At 35.7% G+C, this 23,176-nt stretch overlaps 1 protein-coding gene across 2 annotated transcripts; it reads left to right on the top strand.

The window, feature by feature from the left end:
• Window positions 1-22,313, top strand: LOC128559464 (E3 ubiquitin-protein ligase KCMF1-like). 2 transcript variants are annotated; one of them, XM_053551197.1, is made up of 7 exons: window positions 1-204; window positions 1,733-1,900; window positions 2,941-3,080; window positions 3,779-3,880; window positions 4,795-5,057; window positions 9,860-10,009; window positions 14,195-22,313. In XM_053551197.1, exons 1-7 carry the CDS (start codon window positions 189-191, stop codon window positions 14,934-14,936), a joined length of 1,581 nt encoding a protein of 526 aa, XP_053407172.1. In that variant the 5' UTR covers window positions 1-188; the 3' UTR covers window positions 14,937-22,313. The 2 variants fall into 2 exon arrangements, with proteins under 2 accessions (XP_053407172.1, XP_053407171.1); XM_053551196.1 differs by having other exon boundaries at window positions 9,842-10,009.
• Window positions 22,314-23,176: the final 863 nt, after the last annotated feature.

The raw sequence follows: 23,176 nt of genomic DNA, 5'->3' as shown, positions 1-23,176 counted from the left end.
GTGATTATCCGTGACGTCATATTTTCCACCATAAGATGAGAAAATCCAACCACAACAAGAAACCAAACTAATAAATCGCTGAACAGGCTGACTTATAGAATAAAATACTGCCATATTTGACTTCTAGATATATTGTAGAAAATTCATAATTGGAGAACATATCATTTCAGTTCAGCCGTTTGGCTAGAATGTCCCGTCATGAGGGTGAGTGCAGTTCAAGGTGCTTCTTCAAAACGGCAAAATGGCTGGCAGTCTGATTTCTGAATTGCAGCGTTTGTTACTTTTCCAAAATGTTAGCGTATACGTGCCTGTCACATCACGCTTTTGGTTGTTGTTGAAATATTTCGTTATTTCGTTTCTTTTCAAATTAGAGAGGCTGTGATAAGATAATTTATGTAATGTGATGGCAACCACTTCTACTTTCACTTCCTTTTCTTGCAAATCATTATATACTGTGGAATGAGAGACAATCAAAATCCCCTTGATCAAAATCCCCTCCACTGAAAAATGACAGGGTGTTACAAAATCCCCTTCATACTTTTGCAGGGGTATCATAATCCCCTCTGTGATTTTTACTTATTTCATCAAGTTCAAATACAACTATACACAATTTAAAAGTCTATTGCATAAAGCACGTAAATACAATGCCTTTAGCAAACATAATTTAATTTGGAGCACTGATATCTATATATCTGTAATGAAAATCACAGAGGGGATTATGATATCCCCTGCAAAAGTATGAAGGGGATTTTGTAACACCCAGTCATTTTTCAGTGGAGGGGATTTTGATCAAGGGGATTTTGATATACACTCACTGTGGAATGATTCTGTTAAAAGACGGTAAGCAGTTGAAAATAACCCTAGTTAGTTGCAAAGACTTCAAATTGATACAGAACAGCAGAGAAATAATCAAAGATATATTGGATGTTGCATGTATTGTTCTATTTAAAGGAGGGTTGTAAATTATTTCAGGAAAGTTTGATTCATTAATGTTTTACCAAGTGTCATCATCTATCTTGGTTCATAACATGTCAAATTTAAGAAAATAATATAACTGTTCGGGTGCCAAGGTGACACAATTTTAGGCCTGATGAATCTATCTTCCAAGACCAATATGAAAGCAGACCTCATTAATAAAAAATTTAAACACATTCCTGGATTCTCTTGGAATTTAATGTAATTACTTAATGCTACCTACCTGCCCTGTTCTGACTCTTCAATCCTACCTCGGGAGGAGTCTGGCAGCATTATTTAAAACAAAAAGTTTAAACAAGGTTTGCACAGTAATCACCACAAACACATTGTTTCATTTTAATATCACGAATGGTCAAAATTGGCTGTCACAGATTTCTACTCTAGGACAAATTGGTGATAACTGATATTGTCTGAAATAAAATGTGTTTTCAGGTCACTGAAATTTTGTAAATGGATGTTTTTTATTTCAATACTAAGTGACACAATCGGACCTAAATCTGAACAAAATATAGTCGAAAATCTGTATCTCAAATTCCGTAGGACTGAGCATTTTACTTCCAATAGATAACTGTAATTCGACATAAAAAGATATTTTGAGCAAGTTTTTTTTAGGGACGAGACTTGAAAATGTCTTTAATATAGCTGGAATTTTAAGATTTATAAGCGACTTCGAGATACCGAGTTTCAACTGTATATATAATGCCCAAAGTGGTGAAAGATATTGGAGTTGTTAAAAAGTTTTTTATTATCATTCCAGGTGTAAGCTGTGATTCCTGTTTGAAAAGTAATTTCCGCGGGAAGCGATACAAATGTTTGATATGTTATGACTATGACTTGTGTGCAACATGTTACGAGGCTGGAGCTACTACAACACGTCACACAACAGATCATCCTGTACAGTGTATCATCACTAGATCAGATTTCGGTAAGCTAATTACTGTTTTACTGGAGACATTACCTGAAGCAAATTTATGGTTATTAAATGTTTTTTATGCTTCTGGCATCAAAGACAGTGTTTGAGCTGCCCTTCGGTCTGTCATTCCATCTATCACACTTCCCATGTGTCTGCCTATAGCTTTTGCCGAGTTCAAATAATACTTGGTTAGTTGGTACACATCATCCATGTGAAGCAGACATGCTCATATTTTTGGGACTTATATGTCTGATTATAAATTTTTGAGTGACTTTATCATACTACAACTACATCTGTATCTTGTGTACTCGACTCCCACAGATTCCATCCAGTGCAAAGAAACTTGGTATGCATCATAAGCATGAAATGGACATGCACATGTCATCTTTTCCTTTTATAATATGCCACCTAATTTTTTTTTTTTGATGTAAGGATAAAGTGGATGCACAAATATCGTCGGGACTGTCCTTTTGTATTGTTATTTTTTAGACTTATGCCCCTTTTTTTTGATTGGAAAATCTGTACCATGTACTCAACTCCTACATTTTCCATTCAATTCAGATGAGATGTAGCACCAATACATCATAAACATGAAGTGGACATGTGCATATTGTGAGGATTTGTGTGTTTGATGATAAACTTTTTGATTTATACCCCTTTTTTGAACTTTACCTGTGTGACAACCTTTTGAACAAAGTAACACAAAGTTTCCGTCTGGTAGAAATGGAACTTGGTATCCATCAGCAACATGAAGTAGACATGCACATAAATTAATGCTTGAGAATTTTATGTCAGAGTTTTCTGCAGTTGATCCTTTTAAGATGAACTATTTGAAGAATATTGATGGTTGTTGTACTCACCCTGATGTCACTGTCCCTTCCCAGTTGTCCAATGAAAAGCACTTGATAATTAATACAGTTGGGACAGAGATACTGAAAGGTTTAATATGAAGATTGAATTACAGAACACAACATCTGTTGAATTTTAGAATAACTCTACTCTTAACATGTGTTACGATTTTATCCTAAATGTTATTATGTAATATGTTACAGATATATTTTATGGTGGTGAGGCTTTAACTGCTGAGCAGCCCCAGGCTTTTTCTTGTCCATATTGCTCCAAAATGGGATTTACAGAGGCTTTGTTACAAGAACATGTGACCGCAGAACACGCTGATACGTCAGTTGAAGTGGTATGTATTGTTTTACTTTAGCTTAAATATTTCCTAAATCAGACTGGTAAGTCAAAGGTTTTAAAAGGAATTATGTTATATGTAATGTATGATTGCAAAGTTGGGTCCATTTTTTATTTACTCTAAAATCGTTTAATTTTGTGGGCTTGAAATTAAGTGGTTTTGGTCAAAATGGCAATTTTGCGGGGATATGCATTCACAGATTTCAACTTTTGAACATAAAATGAATGGGAATTTTACTTGTTTGTTGGGATTAAAGTTTGTGGATTGATTCCACTTCGAAATCCATGAAAATTAGTCCCCCACCAATATGAATGATTTCACAATAGATCAAATTTACAATGCAATTAGGTCTTGAAAGAGAATGTCTATATGAAAACTGAATATTTGTCAGTAACAGTTGCAGTGGTTATCATGTAAGACTCAATTGCCAACTGGTTAAGTTGTGGACTCAAAAGTCACTATTCTTGTACAATGTACCTTCAGATGCCTTATAAATGTAATGTTGATGGTTTTCATGCGTGTTAGAACTTTTTATGTGCATGTGGGTTGTTATGGGTAAATGGAGTCGTCTTCTCAATCTGTATGTCTCAGTGTTCTCAATCTGTATGTCTCAGTGTCATTTCCCTGTAGTTAAACCTCAAATGATTAACTTCTAAATACGAGGGAATTTTAAAAATTGAATTTGTATTTTTCAGGTTTGTCCAATATGTGCATCATTACCTGGTGGTGACCCTAATCATGTTACAGATGACTTCGCTGCTCATCTAACGTTAGAGCATAGAGCACCTAGAGAATTCATATCCTTTTATGTACAAAACTAGACAGAAGTGCCTAAAATCATTAATGTTAGACATTAAAAATGTCAGTTAGTCTGTATGCCTGTCCCGGTCCATTCCCTTTGAAAAGCTGAGTGTGCACTTAGTTCTAAAGAACAGTTTATTTAGAAAACAAGAACTTCAAGAACATGTTTCATTATCAGGCCAGGGTTCCAGAAGTTCCCTTTATTAGTATTTAAAAGGATATCTCAGGTTTTAGAAAGTAGATTACCAGGCTTTTAATTTAACTTCAGGTCTGAAATATTTAGGGAAGTTTTGAGAATATGAACCTCCTTTTATTTTGTTGTTCAGAATGTGGTTTCTGTGGCAACAAGTAGATAATGTAACGATTTATGTATAAAGATTTTCATAAAACTTTTGACAAAGAGGACTTATTTGAATACAGATGTGTACAATGTATGCTCTTTTTTTTTTATTGTCCAGAAGTCAGAAAATGTTGATTCTGTGATGATTGTAAGATATATTAAGAGATTGTTTTATGGGTGGTGCTAAAGAAATGAATGGTTTCTTGGGAAACATAATGCTTAAGTTAAACGAATTAAGGTAGATCATACCGTAGGTGGCAGAATTGGGAGTGTGCAGGCCATTTTGATTTGCTGCTATGGCTAATGCCTTTTCTTGGTGCCCCACAGTGTTATAAAAGCCCATTCCTAGTGTAAAATAGGTGTTTCCATAATTTTTGATACTGTAATCCCAAATGTAAGTAGACATTCACTGCCCACAGTTCTTATAAATCACTGATAACTGAAAAGCAAAACTTACATATAAATTAATTTGAACATAATAGTATTGAATAGAATTATCAAAACCTGACAAACATTTTCCTTGTGTTCAAATTTTACAAAAGATCACTGTTTGTCCTTAACTATGCTCAAGAGGAACCTACTGGTATTCGTCATGTGAGAAGAATTCCACATCCAGGTCGAGGTGTGAGTGGTGCACGTACACGCCGTGCAACAAATATGCACTTTTCGTCCGGTGGCACTACGTTAACTGGGTTGTCTCCCAGTGGACGGGAGGCAATGGACCCTATAGCAGAGTTATTATCCCAACTTTCGAGTGTTCGGAGCAGGGCTGCAGCGGCTCAGAGCGTCACATCACAATTACAACAGCTTGAAATGCAACTACAGACAACCAGGTAATTTGCTTGTCCTTAAAGCTCTGGGTGGCCATTAAGGCTTATTTTGACTATTGCAATACTAGGGATATTAGGAGAGAGGATTAATGCTATGCTAAAAGTATTAGAGAAAGGACTTGTGCAATACAGGGGCCTGTGTGGCCGAGTAGTTAATCTTGCTGACGCCCGCCCGCTTAGCTCAGTAGGTAAGAGCGTTGGTCTACGGATCGCCGGGTCGCGAGTTCGATCCTCGGGCGGGGCGTATGTTCTCCGTGACTATTTGATTAACGACATTGTGTCTGAAATCATTAGTCCTCCACCTCTGATAATTCATGTGGGGAAGTTGGCAGTTACTTGCGGAGAACAGGTTTGTACTGGTACAGAACCTAGGAACACTGGTTAGGTTAACTGCCCGCCGTTACATGACTGAAATACTGTTGAAAAATGGCGTTAAACCCAAAACAAACAAACAAACAAATAATCTTGCTGACGTCGAATCACTTGACTTGTCCCTCACTGGTGTTGAATTCTTTCTGTGAAGAAGCCATCCAGCTGGCTTACAGAAGGTCAGTGGATCTATCCAGGTGCTCGCCAGTGATAAAATAATACAAGGAGGAGCACCTTAAGTCTTCCTCTATCATCAAAGCTGGAAAATCAGTGACCTGTAATTGTTTTGGTGTGATGTTAAACCCAACAAAAACAAAAAAATCTAGTGATATTAGGGAGAAGACTACTGTGACACTACTAATATTAGGGAAAGGACTAGTGCAATTCTAGTGATATTAGGGAAAAGACTAGTGCGATACTAGTGATATTAGGGAAAGGGGTAGTGCAATACTAGTGACATTAGGGAAAAACTAGTGTGATACTAGTGATATTAGGGAAAGGGGTAGTGCAATTCTAGTGATATTAGGGAAAAGACTAGTGCAATACTAGTGATATTAGGGAAAAGACTAGTGTGATATTAGGGAAAGGGGTAGTGCAATTCTAGTGATATTAGGGAAATGACTAGTGCAATACTAGTGATATTGGGGAAAGGGGTAGTGCAATTCTAGTGATATTAGGGAAAAGACTAGTGCGATACTAATGATATTAGGGAAAAGGGTAGTGCAATTCTAGTGATATAAGGGAAAAGACTAGTACGATACTAGTGATATTAACGAAAGGGGTAGTGCAATTCTAGTGATAATAGGGAAAAGACTAGTGCTATACTAGTGATATTAGGGAAAAGACTAGTGCAATACTAGTGATATTAGGGAAAGGACTTGTGCAGTACTAGTGATATTAGGGAAAGGACTTGTGCAATACTAGTGACATTGCAGCATACTGTGATCAGATTACATTTTGCTCGAGCTGGAGTTGGAAGTATATTTGTACATGGAGTCAGTTTATCATGTAAAAAAGATAGGAAAAGTTTTATACCCCCACAAACAGTTTGAGGGGGATATATAGGAGTGAGCATGTCGGTCAGTGTGTCAGTCGGTCCGTTGGTTTTCATGGATTCCGGACAATAACTCATGAAAGGCTGGACAGATTTAAGTAATTTTTGGTGCACAGGTGTAACATTATACAATACAGGTCAGTTTCGACTTAGAGGGTAGTAGGTCAAGGTCACAATGACCCGGAACAGTTAAACAGTTTCCGGATGGTAACTTGAGAACACTTGGACTTAGGATCATGAAAGTTGATAGGGAGGTTGGTCATGATCTGCAGATGACCCCTCTTGATTTTGAGGTCAAAGATCAAGGTCACAGTGTCACCTGGAACAGTTAAACAATTTCCAGACAATAACTTGAGAACACTGGCCTACATGTAGGATCACGAAGCTTAATACGGACGTTGATCATGACCAGCAGACGACCCCTATTGATTTTGAGGTTTGACTTTGACATTGGCTTACTTCTGTGACAAGACAGTATTGTGGGGTATAATTATCACTCCGGTGACAGCTCTAGTTTTTTTATGCCCCCAAAGGGAGGCATATTAGTTTTCAACTGTCCGTTCGTTCGTCACAACGTTAACTTTTTGCATGAAGACACTTTACTCGCGAACCACTGCACCCAGGACCTTCAAACTTAACATGCTGATAGTAATTATTGAGTACACGACCCCTACTGACTTTGGGGTCACCAGGTCAAAGGTCAAGGTGCTGCGGGGGCATTTGTCACCATTTAGGGTTCCCACGGTCAGGGAAAAGTCAGTGAAAAACATATTTTTTTCAAGGTCAGGGAAAAGTCAGGGAATTTTGTAATTGGTCAGGGAAATTTGGAAATTGGGCGGAAGTTGGGGAAAAGTCAGGGAAATTCGGAATTACAGGTTGAGGGTTTAGGAATCAATTTGTAAAAAGCAGAAAGAATGTAATAAAAGGCTATGGCAGTTTCTTAAATTTTAGTTTAAACCTATCAGTTTTGCAAATATCTTAGTTAGCACTATAAAATTATTCTGTATTTCATATCCAAATATTATAGTCTATCTATAAGACTGTTTAACAAGACTAGTGTATGACATAAAAGCCATAACAGTTACTGTTACATTCTGTCAGTTATGCTTGCATGGAAATTTGACTAAGGAATGCTGAGGAAAGTTCTTTCCAGTTGGAATAGTAACTCAGCATTACAATTCTTAGCTCATCTGATTTTTTGAGAAAAAAAAGATAAGTTATTGTCATCACTTGACCTGCATTAGCGTTGGCATCAGCGTTGCCCGGTTAAGTTTTATGTTTAGGTCAGCTTTTCTCCTAAACTATCAAAGCTATTGTGTTAAAACTTGCAACACTTGTTCACCATCAATAGTTGGCATGTACAGCAAGAAACATAACTCCATCCTGCTTTTTGCAAAAATTGTGGTCCCTTTTGGACTTAAAAATATCAGATTTCTTGGTTATGTTTTGCGTTTAGGTTTTCTCCTTAACAGTCAAAGCTATTGCTTTAAAACTTGAAGCATTTATTCGCCATTAAAAGCTGGCTCTGCACAGTAAGTACCATAACTCTACATTGCTTTTTGAAAGAATTATGGCCCCTTTTGGACTTAGAAAATCATTCGTAGGACAATATTTCACAGAGACAAAAAAATCAGACGAGTGTCTGTACCCGAAAGGCAGTGCTCTTGTTAATCATATTAAATAATGATACGTTTACATGTTGCAGCTGCAGCAGTTTAGTTAATTCCAGGTTTTATTTTTGGTGAAAGTATTATTTATTCCATACTACTGAGTTCAGAAATTTTTAACTTTAGAAAATAAACTGGCATGTCTAATTGAATTCATGTCTAATTTTATATTATTATTTTTACAATGCAAACTGAACTACACAGTAATATAAAACAAAACAAATAACTTCTACATATATTGCAGCATACATGACTGTGTTATTAAGTCTGCAATGGGCCTACCATTTTAGTGAAAAAATGCTATTTTCTATAAAAAATCATGTATGAATAAGGGCAATTGTTCACAGAATGTTATACATTCGTTTGAACTTATCCGGTAGTAAAACCCAAAACATGGTCATAGTAGTCTTTCAGCGAATAATATGGACTTTTTTGCCTGTTGCATCTTATTACAATACTATAGTGGTTTGTTTAACTGGAAAAAACTTTATTTACACCATTGTTATCATTATAACAAGAAAGGTGACAAAATTTAGCTGATACAGAGAATTGACGCCAGTATTTATAAATCTATGCCCAGCTAAACTTGTGAACACGGAGCGTTTTGGTCAGGGAAAATTGGACTTTGGTCAGGGAAAAGTCAGTGAAAAGTCAGGGAATTTTATATTCTCTGCTTTGTGGGAACCCTGCATTAGTGACAGTTCTTGTTTAGATAGGTGAAGATATCAAAATATCTGTGATAGTTAGGGGATTGTAAATTTCAGAGTTTATGCTTACCACTAGGACACAAACAGTTGCAGTCCATCAGTTGTTTGATCAGTCTTCATACCTCTATTTATCACTATGTTTCTTGATTCATCTAGAGATAAATTAGATCAAATTTGGTTACCATGAGAAAGTGTACAGTAATAACTCATTTGTAAATTGCCTTGGAACTTCTTGGAAGATACATTAAGCTATTTTTAGAAATTAGTTCTGATCCAAAATAGCTATGGCTCATAAAGTGTATAGTGTTTATTCTGTCTGTTGGGATGTTTTGTAATTGGACTTCCTATTTCATTCATAATGCATCATATTTTTGAGCTCGTGAAGTTTGTGGTGTTGTTTTATGGATGGGTGGGTAACGAAGGTTGAATTGATTTGATTTATCTTAAAAGTGTTGTAAATTTTCCTTGTACTGAAACCAATTTAACCATGCTTGTTGTGATTTAAAAGTGTTTAGTTGAGTTCTAGCAGAAGTTATTTAAACAGTGTGAAATGTTTTAAAAACCTTAGATTGTTTTTACAGTCTTCTTTGTGTATGTTATACCAATTGTGACAATTTTTCAGGTGGTTTTGTTTAAAAAAAAAATAAAGTAGTGCTGAACATCTCTCAATATTCACATACTGAGAAAGACATCAAATAATATTCTGAATTGAGACAAGAAATTGACCCAAAATGAATACATACTCAGTATTTTGTCTATCATTTTGGCATTATTGGAAAGAAGATAGACAGTTTAGTATTTTAAACCCATGGGAGTTCCTGAAGGAAATTGAAAGTTGTTCTAAAATCATGCAATGTTGGTCAGAATTTCCATTTTGAATGTAGTAGATTTTAATGTCTATCTTAGTTTCAGTTTTATATGATTGGTGTAGAATTGTGTTGTGTTCTTTTATGTTGTTCTTTTAAAAATTGATAATGTGAGCAATCACAGTGTTCCGTTGATTTTCAGGCAACAGTTGGAGCGTACTCCACGGAGGCAGGCAGAAGCGGCCAAAACAGCAGCAGCTGCTGGGGTAACAGCTAACGCGGAGAGCCAGGGTGCTACAGGAGGTGGAAACAATAACAACTCTAGTTCAAATTCCTTGTATCTACTTTCAAGGTAAGAGAGTGTCTGTTTTTAGCCCGACTATTCGAAGAATAAGTAGAGCTATCCTACTTGCCACGGCATCAGCATCGGCGTCACACCTTGGTTAAGTTTTTCGTACCAGTCCACTTTTTGACAAAGTCTTTGAGATAAAGCTTTGAAACTTTCAACACTTGTTTACCATCACCATTTTCAGTTGTAGGCAAGAGTACATAACTCCATCAAAGATTTTGGCTGAGTTATGGCCCCATTTAACTTAGAAATCTTGGTTAAGTTTTTCGTACCAGTTCACATTTTGTGTAAAGTGTTTGATATATGGCTTTGAAACTTCTATCACTTGTTTATTATAATAGTCTCTATCTGTAGGCAAGAGTACATAACTCTGTCAACTATTTTGGTTGAATTATGGCCCTTTTTGGACTTAGAAATTGGTACAATTTTTGTACAAGTCCCTGTTTTGTCAAAACTATTTGACATGTGGCTTTGAAAGTTTGAACAATTGTTTATCATCATGATTTCTGTCTGTAGGCAAGAGTCGTATTAAACTCTGTCAAGGATTTTGGCTGACTTATGGCCGTGTTTGGACTTGGAGATTGATTCAGTTTTTGTTTAGGTCCATGTTTTGTCAAAACTATTTGACATGTGGCTTTGAAACGTTGAACACTTGCTTATCATCATGATTTCCATCTGTAGGCAAGAGTACATAACTCTGCCAACTATTTTGGCTGAATTATGGCCCTTTTTGGAATTTGAAATCAGTTAAGTTTTTCGTACCAGTCCGTATTTTGCCTAACCTGTTTGTCATATGACTTTGAAACTTTGACCACTTGTTTACCATCATAGTCTATATACCTAGGACAAGGACTTTAGCTCAGTTATGGCCTTTTTTTGGACATAGAAATTAGTTACGTTTTGCATACCATTCGGTATTTTGTCTGTTTGATATATGACTTTGAACACTTGCTTACCATCTTGCTCACACATTACCATATAGTGCAAGACTTATCCAAATACACAAATGCAGGTACATTGTTTGTCTTATCTATTCCTTTATTTTTGTCTGAAAATCTCTGGTAATATTTTGACCCTATACCTCTATCAATGCTTTGAATAGTCGAGCTCTTGTTTATCATATTTTCAAATTGTATAGGTAATAATCTTTCGTGCTCCCTTTTAAACCTTACCCCAGCCCCTTTGTTAAAAGAAAATGGCCACCATTGGGCTAGTTTTCCTTACATGACTAACTTAAAAAAGCTGAGACTGGTGGCTCGATTTCAAAATAATTTCAAAGCAATATTCCTTGGGTGAAATATAAATTCCTTCAAATATTTCATTTTCATTACCTCAAGGGGGCAGGGGTAATTTTTCCTATTTAGCTGAAAATTTTCACCTGTGATGATTGATGATTTGAATTTCAAAATATTTTAACATTGTTCCTTGGGTGACCCTGCACCAAATTTCTTCAAATTGGTAGTTTTTTCCATATGACTATGGAAATCTTTGAAAATATTCTATGCTGAAAGTGCTGGTCAGATTTTGCTTCGAATGTTAGACAGGCAGTCTAGGGATGTCTGGTGAGTCAAATTCCAGATTCACTTAAGGTGAAGTTGGTTCAATATTACAAGTAGTATCACCTGTGACAGGTAAATATATGTAAATGAAGGATTTTTAAGTAGCAATTATTGTGATCCTTTTGTCATTTTTCTCTGATTTGCATGGGGAGAAGTATCAGGATGGTTATTAGATATGATCTTTTGGGAATATTATTAGTTTAGCAGGATTTATTGTCGTCAGTTGATTCTACACAAAATTCATGAATACATAGACCTCAATACAATAATTATTTCAGAAATTGATATGTTGTATATTTAAATGTTAATTTATTCAAAAAATTTTGGATGCATAATATACATTTTGTAGAGCAGGGCTTGAAAAATCCTTTGAAAGCAACTTGTCCTGTAGGACGAGCTGCCTAGAATTTCAGTCGTCCTGCTATAATTTGTACTGTAATTCACTAAGAAAATGCTATTTCTACAGACAGTGTCTGGTTTAGATCCGTTGAAAACGGTACAGTACATACCGGAATCTTGTTCTTTAGAGCGTCTAGCTAATGCATTCATAATGTGGCACCGTAAATTGGAGTTGGGCAACTTTTAAGATGCGAACAGCAAATTAACTTTTATCATTTAGCTGTTTGGCTTCTTCATGGCTTTATTTTAATAAGATTTATTTATTTGTTGTAAAAAGTTACACATGTCCCACAGGACAAGTACTACAGCAAGTTCCACTCGTCCGGAACTGATTTCTACTCATGTAAAATTTACAAGCGTACAGGTGGATTTGTCGAGCGCTGTAGAGTTGTGCATGTATATCAGTGCGTCTGAATTTAAGTTGCTTTCAATGGAATCGGAATCAAGCTAAAATCCTTAAAAGTTTTAATTGTTGCCCTTCCCAAACCATTGCTTTGTGCACATCATAGATCTATAGAACTTCTTTTGCCTGATCTAGAGCATCTAATAAAGGTTTTGTTCCACTGTAGTCGTGTTAACCATTTCAGAGCACTGTTTATTTTTAATGAAAAATTGTTACACATCAGGGATCGAATTTATTTTTTTTTCCCCAATTTTTGCTAGTGTCATTTTTTTTCTACTAGCAAAAAGATGGGTTCCACTAGCAATTATTTAAAAGCTTTTTATGTGCTCAATTTATTAAGTTTATTGCTGTTCTTTGGTTTATATAAAAGTTCATGGTCCGGACAGGCCAGGGAGTCACTTTCTAGTTTCGTAAGTACGATACGAGCCAACGTACTCCATGATTCTTTGGACTTTTGACTGGACTCGGATGTTTTAGTGTTTTTTTCAGGTCACTGCCCCTAGTGTTGCTAGCAATTTCGGTCTCCGCGGGCCTTTTTTACACGAAAAAACTTGTTATTTTCTTCTCCATTTCCGCAGAACTTTGCTAATCACTGACCAAAACCAAAATAAATATTGTCTAGACGTTTAATTAGATATCTGATAATTACATTTGTATAGGTCACAATAAGGTAAATAGTTTTCCCTATATATTCTATATAAAACTGGCCTTTTTTAAAGAGCTACCAAACATAGCTAGACCCATTTCAGAGAACAAATCCTTAACTCATTTTAAACTGATATAAAATGAAGAGAAAAGTAGGGGTCATATATCTTCTAAGAGAGATTTCTCTGGTCACATAATTTGCTTACTGTAAACTGACATCAAAATCACACTGCTGTGACCTGGAAGTACTACTCGTACTAAAATTGAGCTTCACTTCTCCAAATACACCCATTTTTCCTACCAAAATGTCAAAAATACATCCACAATGAAATTTAAACAGTTCTAAACTAGCTTGTTGCCATACCAAGTGAAAAATTAGTGTTCAAATACCTGGCAGCCATTACGCGATAGACCAGATGGCTCCCAAGCTGGTTCCTTTAGTTTAGTTAGGCCTATAAAGCAACAAGTGTCTACAAGCGGTCACATGATTATTGGTAAATTAACTATCCCAAATGAGTTTTTAAGGAGCAACGGACAGTTTGAGTGAATTCCACGATTTTCGAACGTTACCGCAAAAATATTCGTGTGCCATGATTTTTTACTCGCATTTTGTTATTCTTATTCGAATTTTGCGAGTTAGCGACCGCTAAATTCGATCCCTGCACATGTTAGTTCCTTTTAGAACTTAACCTCTGTAATTGGGCATTTTTCAGAAATAAATTAGGGAATTCATAAAACATTTATTTCAAATATGATTAGTCCTTTGGTTATCCCTGTTCCCTCAGGAGACAGTTGGGATGACTGTTTCCTAACTTCAGTGAATTGAATACAGTCAAACCTGTACTAAACAGCCAGCAATGAATTGAATACAGTCAAACCTGTACTAAACAGCCAGCAATGAATTGAATACAGTCAAACTGTACTAAACAGTCAGCAATGAATTGAATACAGTCAAACCTGTACTAAACAGCCAGAAAATGGAGAACCAGGTTGCTGCCTAGACAAGTTGAAATTAAAATCGAAAGTAGATTTGGACTGTTAATTGATTGGGTGCTTAAGGCAGGTGGTTGTTTAATACTGGTGGTTACCAAGGCAGATACAACTGAATTGTATTTGATTCTCTTCACCTTTATACTTCTAAGAATTGGAAGGAATGTTTGATCATTTTGCTTTATGTTGTAGATGTACAGAGCCTGTGATAGATGAAAGTTCTACAGAAATACAACAAGAACGATCCAACCGTAGCTTGTTCGTTCAGGAGCTCTTACTGTCAACTCTAACGGAACACTTACAAATCAATGATAATACGTTAGAAAATATTGATAAACTGACAGAAACATTAGCGTTTACATCATTATCAGAAGAAAGTGAAAAAGAAAATGTTAAGAGTGATTCCCCTGTCCCTTTGGAAGGGGCTGGGGCTGTTGCAAAAGAAATTGCAGTGGTCACAACAAAAAATACGACGGAAGCCCTTAGTCAAAGCAACGGGGGTGCGACGGGTGTTGGTAGTAAAACTATAGGAACTAAGACCGTAGATAAAGTTGGGACTAAACAAAAAGCCACAAGCAGTTTTACACCTCATAACGGTAAGGGAGCATCGGGGAGTCAGTCAAATCGAGGGGTAAGACAGAGCTCTCTCCATTACCAAAGCCAGGGGGAACGGGAACGCCACAGTCAAGCCTTGCACAGTATGCGGCAAGGTGCGATGATGCAGAATGCCGTAGATTTGTCAAATAATTTATCATTAAATGCTAGGGGAGGATCTGGGTATGATACAGCGGACAACCCACAGCCATTACCAGGGAGGCCTGGGTCTGCTGGGCGGGATAGAGATGGGCGTATGAATCCGCCTACTGCAAAGCGAAATATGGTGAAGCATTTACCAGCTACAAAAGCATCAGACCGGGAACCACCACCTCACTGAAAACAAACATTAAAGAAAAAATAGACACAGATTTATGAAAAAATTATGTATAGTTGAATTTGTTTTCCCTTTAACTGTATTGTGGATTTATATGATTGATTTATTTATTGACCTATAGAAATAACACTTGGGTGCATATTTAGATTTTTGACTCTCTATGAGTGATAGGATATATATCAAGACTGTGCACTGACATTGTTTTCAGCCATGTGCTTTCATTGCTTGCTCACTTTATTTCATTAAGGGTAGAGTGGATTGTAGGTTACAAGGATAGAGAATAAAGTAAATGAGCCGTGCCATGGGAAAACCAACATAGTGGGTATGCGACCAGCATGGATCCAGACCAGCCTGCGCATCCACGCAGTCTGGTCAGGATCCATGCTGTTCGCTAATAGTTTCTCCAATTCCAATAGGCTTTAAAAGCGAACAGCATGGAGCCTGACCAGACTGCGCGAATGCGCAGGCTGGTCTGGATCCATGCTGGTCGCACACCCACTATGTTGGTTTTCTCATGGCACGGCTCAAATATTTGTCAATGTGTTAGAATAAGAAAATTTAGACAAGACTCTGCAACTGATATTTTACATCTACTGTATATATGACACAGGTAGTAAGGATTTAACTGAAAATTTGCATAATTTTGGGTATTAGAATTATCGAAATTTGATCCAAGTTTTATTAAGATCAGAACTTCAAATCCAGATAATAATAATAAATGAAAAGCTTTGCATAAATGATTTGTTTAGGTATTTTGCCACTGACATTGAACAAACTTTTCAAAATAGTTCAGAAGCTTCCTCTGCAGTCTATACTTAGTTTAAATGTCTTCACCCTGTTAGTCTTCTTGGCACGTTTTTAATGTTATTATTTTTTTTTGCTTGTGCAATTCAGGAGCATGTGATTTTAGTTAACAGCTAGACTTGGTTAAAACATATTGTTCCACACTTATACAAATGTTCAGAACTGATATGGATACATTTTGGTTTGGTATTTGGTATAAGTGTAAGGTAAAATTTTGTTTTTGCTACATTTTTTTGTAGCTTTTAGAGACTTTAATTATGCTAAATTGAATGAATTAGTTACCATGCATAAAAAACATCCCATCTAGATTTGCAGATATTCACAATGACTTTTCTGTATTTGCAGTTAGAGCTACATTCAAATTTATAACACACAGGGACTTCAACTTTCACCCTGCTATATTTCTAAAATGGACTGGACTATCATTCAAGTTGGGCAGTACCACTTATTACTCGAGGGGGTGTTAATTGAAAATATACTGACTGAAGAGCGAACAGTGCAGACCATGATCAACCTGCACAGTATTTTGGTCTGCACTGGTCGCAGAAGCAAAGTCTCTTGCCGACAGTAGGCTGAAGGTTAATCAGTATTACCACTGCACAAACTATGATACAAGCTACTGAAGGAAAAGAAGCATTTCTGTATATGAGCCATGCCATGAGAAAAACAACATAGTGGGTTTGCAACCAGCATGGATCCAGACCAGCCTGCGCATCTGCACAGTCTGGTCTGGATCCATGCTGTTCGCTTTCAAAGTCTATTGCCATTAGAGAAACCATAAGCGAACAGCATGGATCCTGACCAGACTGCGCGGATGCGCAGGCTGGTCTGGATCCACGCTGGTCGCAAAGCCACTATGTTGGTTTTCTCATGGTGCGGCTCATACAAAGTTGTGAACAAAAAAAGCCAAACTTACGCTGAAGATTCCCTGTTCTGTGGTTGGTTAAAAGGTTTTCAGTAAAAAAAAAATCACCCCTAACATTGATTTGTGGATTTGATTTTTTTAAATAAAAACAAAATTGAAAATTGAAGGTTTACATGTTTGAGCTATATATTACATTGGTTATTTTTGTAACTACTGTTGAATTCATCTTTTCCATTACCAGTTTTTTCTTGTTGAATATTCTTGAGATACAAAATATTAACATTAATGTTGTACATAATTCTAAAAAAAACTAATAGGATTTAAAAAAAAAAAAATAAGATTTAATTTCTGAAATATCTTCATTCATTTTAAATTTTTTGGAAGAAAAAAAGGATTTTCTTTGTAAAGTTCAGGTATTTTTTGACACCATGAAATTTTGAAATTTAATTTTTCACTTTATGAGATATTTGAAAAATTCAAAAATATATTGCTTCTACCTCTTCAGACATATGTAATAATGTACAGTCTGTATCTAGATCTTGCAAAATAAAATTGCAGTTCCAAGAAAAAAGCCCCATTATGGATTTGGTGGAACAAAGCAGAGGTTTCATTTGGGGCCAGAACGCGGGGAAATCCCCCTGCTATAGTGATCTCTAAAGCCCTGGTTACTTTTCCTGTAGCTATAAAATTTTAAGTCGGTGAAACCCAAGACACCTTTCTATTACACATCTTCCACTTTCTACTTCAGTAATTAATGAAACCCTTGTTGAAACTTCTGTTTCCTAGGCTCTAAGTTTTAAATTAAATTCATGAATAGAAATATGGATAAGGCTGTTATGTAAGAGCAAGTTGTACTTTTTATGGCTCATCTTCATTGTGAGGTTTGTCGTTGATAAATTGTGCACACTCATTTATATTTCAATGTTAATGTTGTAACAATTTTTACATCATTTCCTATTCATGATTTGTAATGCTGGTTAAACATATAATGAAAATGATCAAGGTAAACAAAAGTGTTTCCTAACTTACGAAAAATGGAAATCACTTTTCACTGTTTTACAAGTTTTTATAGAACCTTGTATTTGTTATTGAGCAAAAAAAAAATGTCCGGATTTAATGAGTTATTTGAAGAACCTGTCCAAATACATGAATTATTTATCTGCTAGAAAGCCATTAAACCATACTTTAGCATGTTGGAATTACAAATACAAATAAAATATAGTAGGAATATGAAAGATGCAAGTATTTACATTATGTAAGGTCATTGCAACAATACCATAAATGTATATGGAGAAAACTTTGTGACAAATTTTAAGATTAGGTATCTCATTTATATGTAATAAAAGAATTTAAGATATCTCGTGTACCGGTAATAGATATTTGAATATATTTATTGCTCCAACCCATCATATTTCTTGTCATCGTAAATTTATGTTAAGGTAGTGGACAGGTAATGACATTTCCCAATGATTACATTTGCTTTTTAAGCAGTTAAGCATTTTTCAAATGTAAATGTTATTCAATGCACCTGTGGCATTCCATAAAACCAAAGTATGCAAAAATTTCAAACGGAGAATATGTTATATGCAAATTGTCATTATATGTCTGCTGCCTTAATCAGTTAGACAGAGGATAGCCTGATGCTGTATGTGCTAGTTTATTTGTTTCATTTTTTCTGCCAAAATGTGTATGAAATTATATAGTACTTCCATCTAATTTTGAGTAATTTCCTCTTGCTTAAGTGTTGATGTTTAGTTTGCTAAGATCATTGTCAGCTATACTCCTTGCTATGCTTACATGTTTTAATATGAGCCGCACCATGAGAAAACCAACATAGTTGTGACCAGCATGGATCCAGACCAGCTTGCGCCTCCGCGCAGTCTGGTCAGAATCCATGCTGTTTGCTTTTAAAGCCTATTGCAATTAGAGAAACAGTTAGTGAACAGCAGGGATCCAGACCAGACTGCGCTGATGCGCAGGCTGGTCTGGATCCATGCTGGTTGCAAATGCACTATGTTGGTTTTCTCGTGGCGTGGCTCATATATTGGTTAGCTATTACCATGGTAACAGCGAATTTTACTGGCATTTTCACGTACTTGATACAGGATTATGGAATTGATATCTTCCCTTTTCTTTCTGTTTCTTAAAGGTGAAGGATAACAAAAGCTTCAGATGTACCTGTTTAATTTGTTCCAATGCACGCTTATAAATATGGCACAGTCAGTTGTTTTGTTTTTTTGAACATTTAAATTCTACTTACTTACAGATTTTTCGGCCATTGGAGTTGGTCAATTTTTCTTAAAAATGCTCCTAATACAGTGATGGATAAAATGATAAAAAGAAGCAAAATGCCTCCCTACTCGATATTCCATTATGTTTCTCATTCATATATACACAGTATGTTAGATACAAATTGCAAAAGGTAAAAATATTACTATAAGCTGTACACTGATCACAGATTGCTTCAGATGATGACAGGGAAATTTAAGAATAAAAAGCTAAAATCATTTCTTCTTTTTATCTGCAGTTTAAGAAAGGTTTACTGGTACCTTTAAAGTTTTGGGCAGTTTATAAATTTCCTAAAGTTTCATAAGTTACTTTACTTTCCAGAACAGTTGTAGCAGCAGTGTTTTCATGGTGCACATATTAATGAAAATGAAAATCATGTGTTATGAGATCATTGTTATATCTGTACTATTTGAGCCGTGCCATGAGAAAATCAACATAGTGGGTGTGCGACCAGCATGGATCCAGACCAGTCTGCGCATCCGCGCAGTCTGGTCAGGATCCATGCTGTTCGCTAATGGTTTCTCTAATTGCAGTAGGCTTTAAAAGCGAACAGCATGGATCCTGACCAGACTGCGCGGATGCGCAGGCTGGTCTGGATCCATGCTGGTCACAAACCCACTATGTTGGTTTTCTCATGGCACGGCTCATTTGATATTTTGAGCGCTTATTGGAAAACTGTTGTAAGTTTGAGTTAGACCGTTTTCTATTCAGCCCTCAGTATTACGTTAGATAATTGTGCTGTATGCTGTACAAGTTGCTTTACACTAATTCTCTTGATTAAACTGCGTCTTGTGTAATACAGTGTAATAGGTATGCGAGTCTTTCTCTGAGAAATGTTACGATTCTGTGCTAATATAATGCATAACATTGCTTTGATGCCAAACTGTTGTATCTATATATAGATACAGACCTTGATACAGTTGTGTTGTGTTGAGGTAAAAGTGTATCAAATACAGTAGTGTTGTACTTAACCAAATGTGTTGTATTCAGATACAATGTAGTGTTGCACTTTGGCGACTATTCTATCAGAAAATGAAACTACTGTGCAAAGAGAACTGTAAATTAATTTGACCTAACACATATATTTATCATGTTCTGTAATAAACCATTCTTGACGAAAATATATGAAACATTTTGTTTAAACAGAGATGTGATTCTTGGCTCTTAATAGTTTAACTATTATTACAAAGTTCTTCATTTGTATATGTTATGAATTCCTAGTTTTTAATGAATGTATTCAGTTATTAAAGGATCATCAAGAGGTTGAGGTTTGAATTCTTGTGTGAGTTTCCAAATTTTTTATTACTTTGTGTACTTAATTAGAAGTGTCTGCTAAAGATTGAAATATGAATGAAGTAGTTAATTTCACATGGATTTATGTCAAAACTAGATTTAACAAGTGTTTATGAAAATGTCTACACAGTTCACACTGACCAAGAAAAACTTCTTTCTGAAAGATAACAGCAATTGAAAATTCTGAAAAGGTTGGGGTCATCAGATGCGAAAAGAAATAAGTGAGCAGTGATGATGTTAATGCAGATTTCAAAACTGTATTAAATAAGATGTATAGGAATTCGTATTCCAGATAAATTTCAGAACTGAAATTTGAAGGACACACTATCTATTTGTTAGAAGCACCCAAGGTCATCCATTTATATAAAGTCTGTGACCCTAAAAAATGCCATGAAAACACAGAACTTTATTAATTTAAGTCTGAACCATGAATTGTCTCAAATATTGTTAAAGTTTATGTTCTTAATTTTTACATCATAGTCATTGATTGAAATAATTTTATATGTTATAAGTGCACAAGTACCCATACAAGTATGAAATCTCAACCTCATTAAGATATCATGCGTTACTTGTTCCAACCCCAGTAATTATATCAACTTGATGGCTGTAATAATTCTTACCATATGTACTGGAATGATTTCACACCATTGTATTGAAATACAATGACACTGTTACAATGATTTTTCATGTCATTGTATTGAAATACAGTGACACTGTAACTTATCTATTAAATGGTTACATATTGCTTTTTATAGTATCACACAATTTCTCAGAAACGGTTCTTGTTCAAAAGAACTGTATATTATGTATATTTTAGTTGTTTTCTTTTTGTTAGATAAGGAAATGTGTGATATTCTGTATATGGCTCATTATCTCTTCAAGAGTTGTTCCCCTTACTCCATGTTACACCCACTAGGATACATATGTATTCTGAACATTACAACAATTTCCTATTCTAGCAAATAACATTCTATGACTAAATTCATTTATTATATATAGATAAGCTTGCCCTTTCTGTTTATTTCGATGTAAATGAGATGTGAAACCGAAATTTGTAGTCCTGTTTGGCACCATATAACCTATACTATGTTGGTGCACCGTAAACCCAAATAAATAAATAAATAAATATTCTGCTGTCAAAATAGTAAGGAATTGACAGTTTTGATGAGATACATGTATTGATTGTACCAGTAGTAAGAATAATTTACATATCTCACTAGTGTTTGTCACAGACACTAGGGTTAGGTGTTCAACGAAACAAACTAACAAACATATCCTACACTTCTGGTTGGTATGTTAGTTGCTCATGGAGAACATGTTTCAAGTTCTGGTAAGAAATCGACCATTCTAGCCAGATGAAATACAGATTTACATAAAAAATTAAGGACATCTATGCATTCCAAAATGGCATAGAATGATCGAACATATGTTGTATGGTTAACAGGAGGTAGAATTTTTGATGAGATGTTTAGCCATATAAGAACCTTTACAATTGATAATTTGACAAACATTTGCACAGAGCATTTGCCTTTGCGAAACATTTTAATCATAGACATGTCACGATCATTAGGGTATCTATATATTTTTATTCAAGATCAATATGAATGTAATATAAATCTGTTTTTCATGCCATATAAGAGTCCCTGAAGTTCTTGAAAGCACTGCAGTTCACATTGATGCACTGTATATACTATCCTACATGGTAGTTTAAAACAAAACTGTTTTGTATGGTAGAAGCTTGCAATTCTTGATATTAACTGAGTTGATTTCAGTAAATAGGCGTTTCTTTACTATCACAAAATGATCTGCATTGTAATGTTGTGACAAACGATTGAAAATTTCACTAAATACTTCGGCTAAAAGTTGTTTATCAAAAGGAAAAATGAGAGAATGACTGGATAGTTTAGCAATGTCTTAAATAGTGGTGAAATTGACAATACTCATTATCAAGGTAATTAAGTGAATGACAAGCTTTAGAGAACATGCTTGGTAAATGTTTGTCAAATTATTAGATCATTGTGCTGTTAATTTTTTTCTATTCGGTCAAAAAGAGACTATACTGAGAAATAGTGATGGTGTGTGTTACTGGCAATGTTTAATGCTATTAAATAAACCAATATAATACTAAAGTGCTAATCGTTTTTTCTTTAACTCGTCTGAGTACAAAGTGTTTTGGATGAGCTGTTGTGATCACTCACTTTTCGGCGTCTGCTCGTCCATACACACTTATCTTCAAACAGCATTCTATCGGAAGCTGTTTGTTGAAAGTTGATGAAACTTGTCCTGGACGTTCGTTGAGTGGTCCTCTTCCAAAAGTGTTCAAACAGTTCTCCTTGGATAGGGGCCACCAGAGCTAAAAGAAGGAAAAATCTGCAATGGCATTTCCTCCCAAACCACTAGCCTAATCTTGAAATAATGTCACAGAAATGGTCCTTTCGTAAATCTCTACAAAAATTATTCTGATTTGTCACAAAACAACGCAGATAGGGGACATGGTCAGTTTAAGCGGAAACTTTAAAGATCTTTTTGTTTGAAACAGCTGTCCCAATTTTAAAATAAATTCACACAAAATGGTATCTGTATGACCCTGTACCAAGTTTGTTCAGATTATTCCGATTTGTCAAAAACATGGCTGTCGGAGGGCATGGTCACTTACCTGAATATATATATAATGGAAACTTGAAAAATCTTTTCGTATGAAACTGCTGGCCAAATTTCAAAATGACTTCTCACAAACTCCGGGCCTCCGTGGCCGAGTGGTTACTGTCGCTGACTTCAAATCACTTGCCCCTCATCGATGTGGGTTCGAGCCTCCCTCGGGGTGTTTAATTCTTCATGTGAGGAAGCCATCCAGCTGGCTAACGGAAGGTCGGTGGTTCTACCCAGGTGCCCGCTCGTGATGAAATAATGCACGGAGGGGCACCTGGGGTCTTCCTCCACCATCAAAGCTGGAAAGTCGCCATATGACTAAAATGTGTCGGTGCGACGTTAA

The sequence above is a fragment of the Mercenaria mercenaria genome, chromosome 9 (genome assembly GCF_021730395.1).
Source record: "Mercenaria mercenaria strain notata chromosome 9, MADL_Memer_1, whole genome shotgun sequence".
Taxonomy (NCBI): Eukaryota; Metazoa; Mollusca; class Bivalvia; order Venerida; family Veneridae; genus Mercenaria; species Mercenaria mercenaria.
This window is presented reverse-complemented; position numbering and strand designations above follow the sequence as displayed.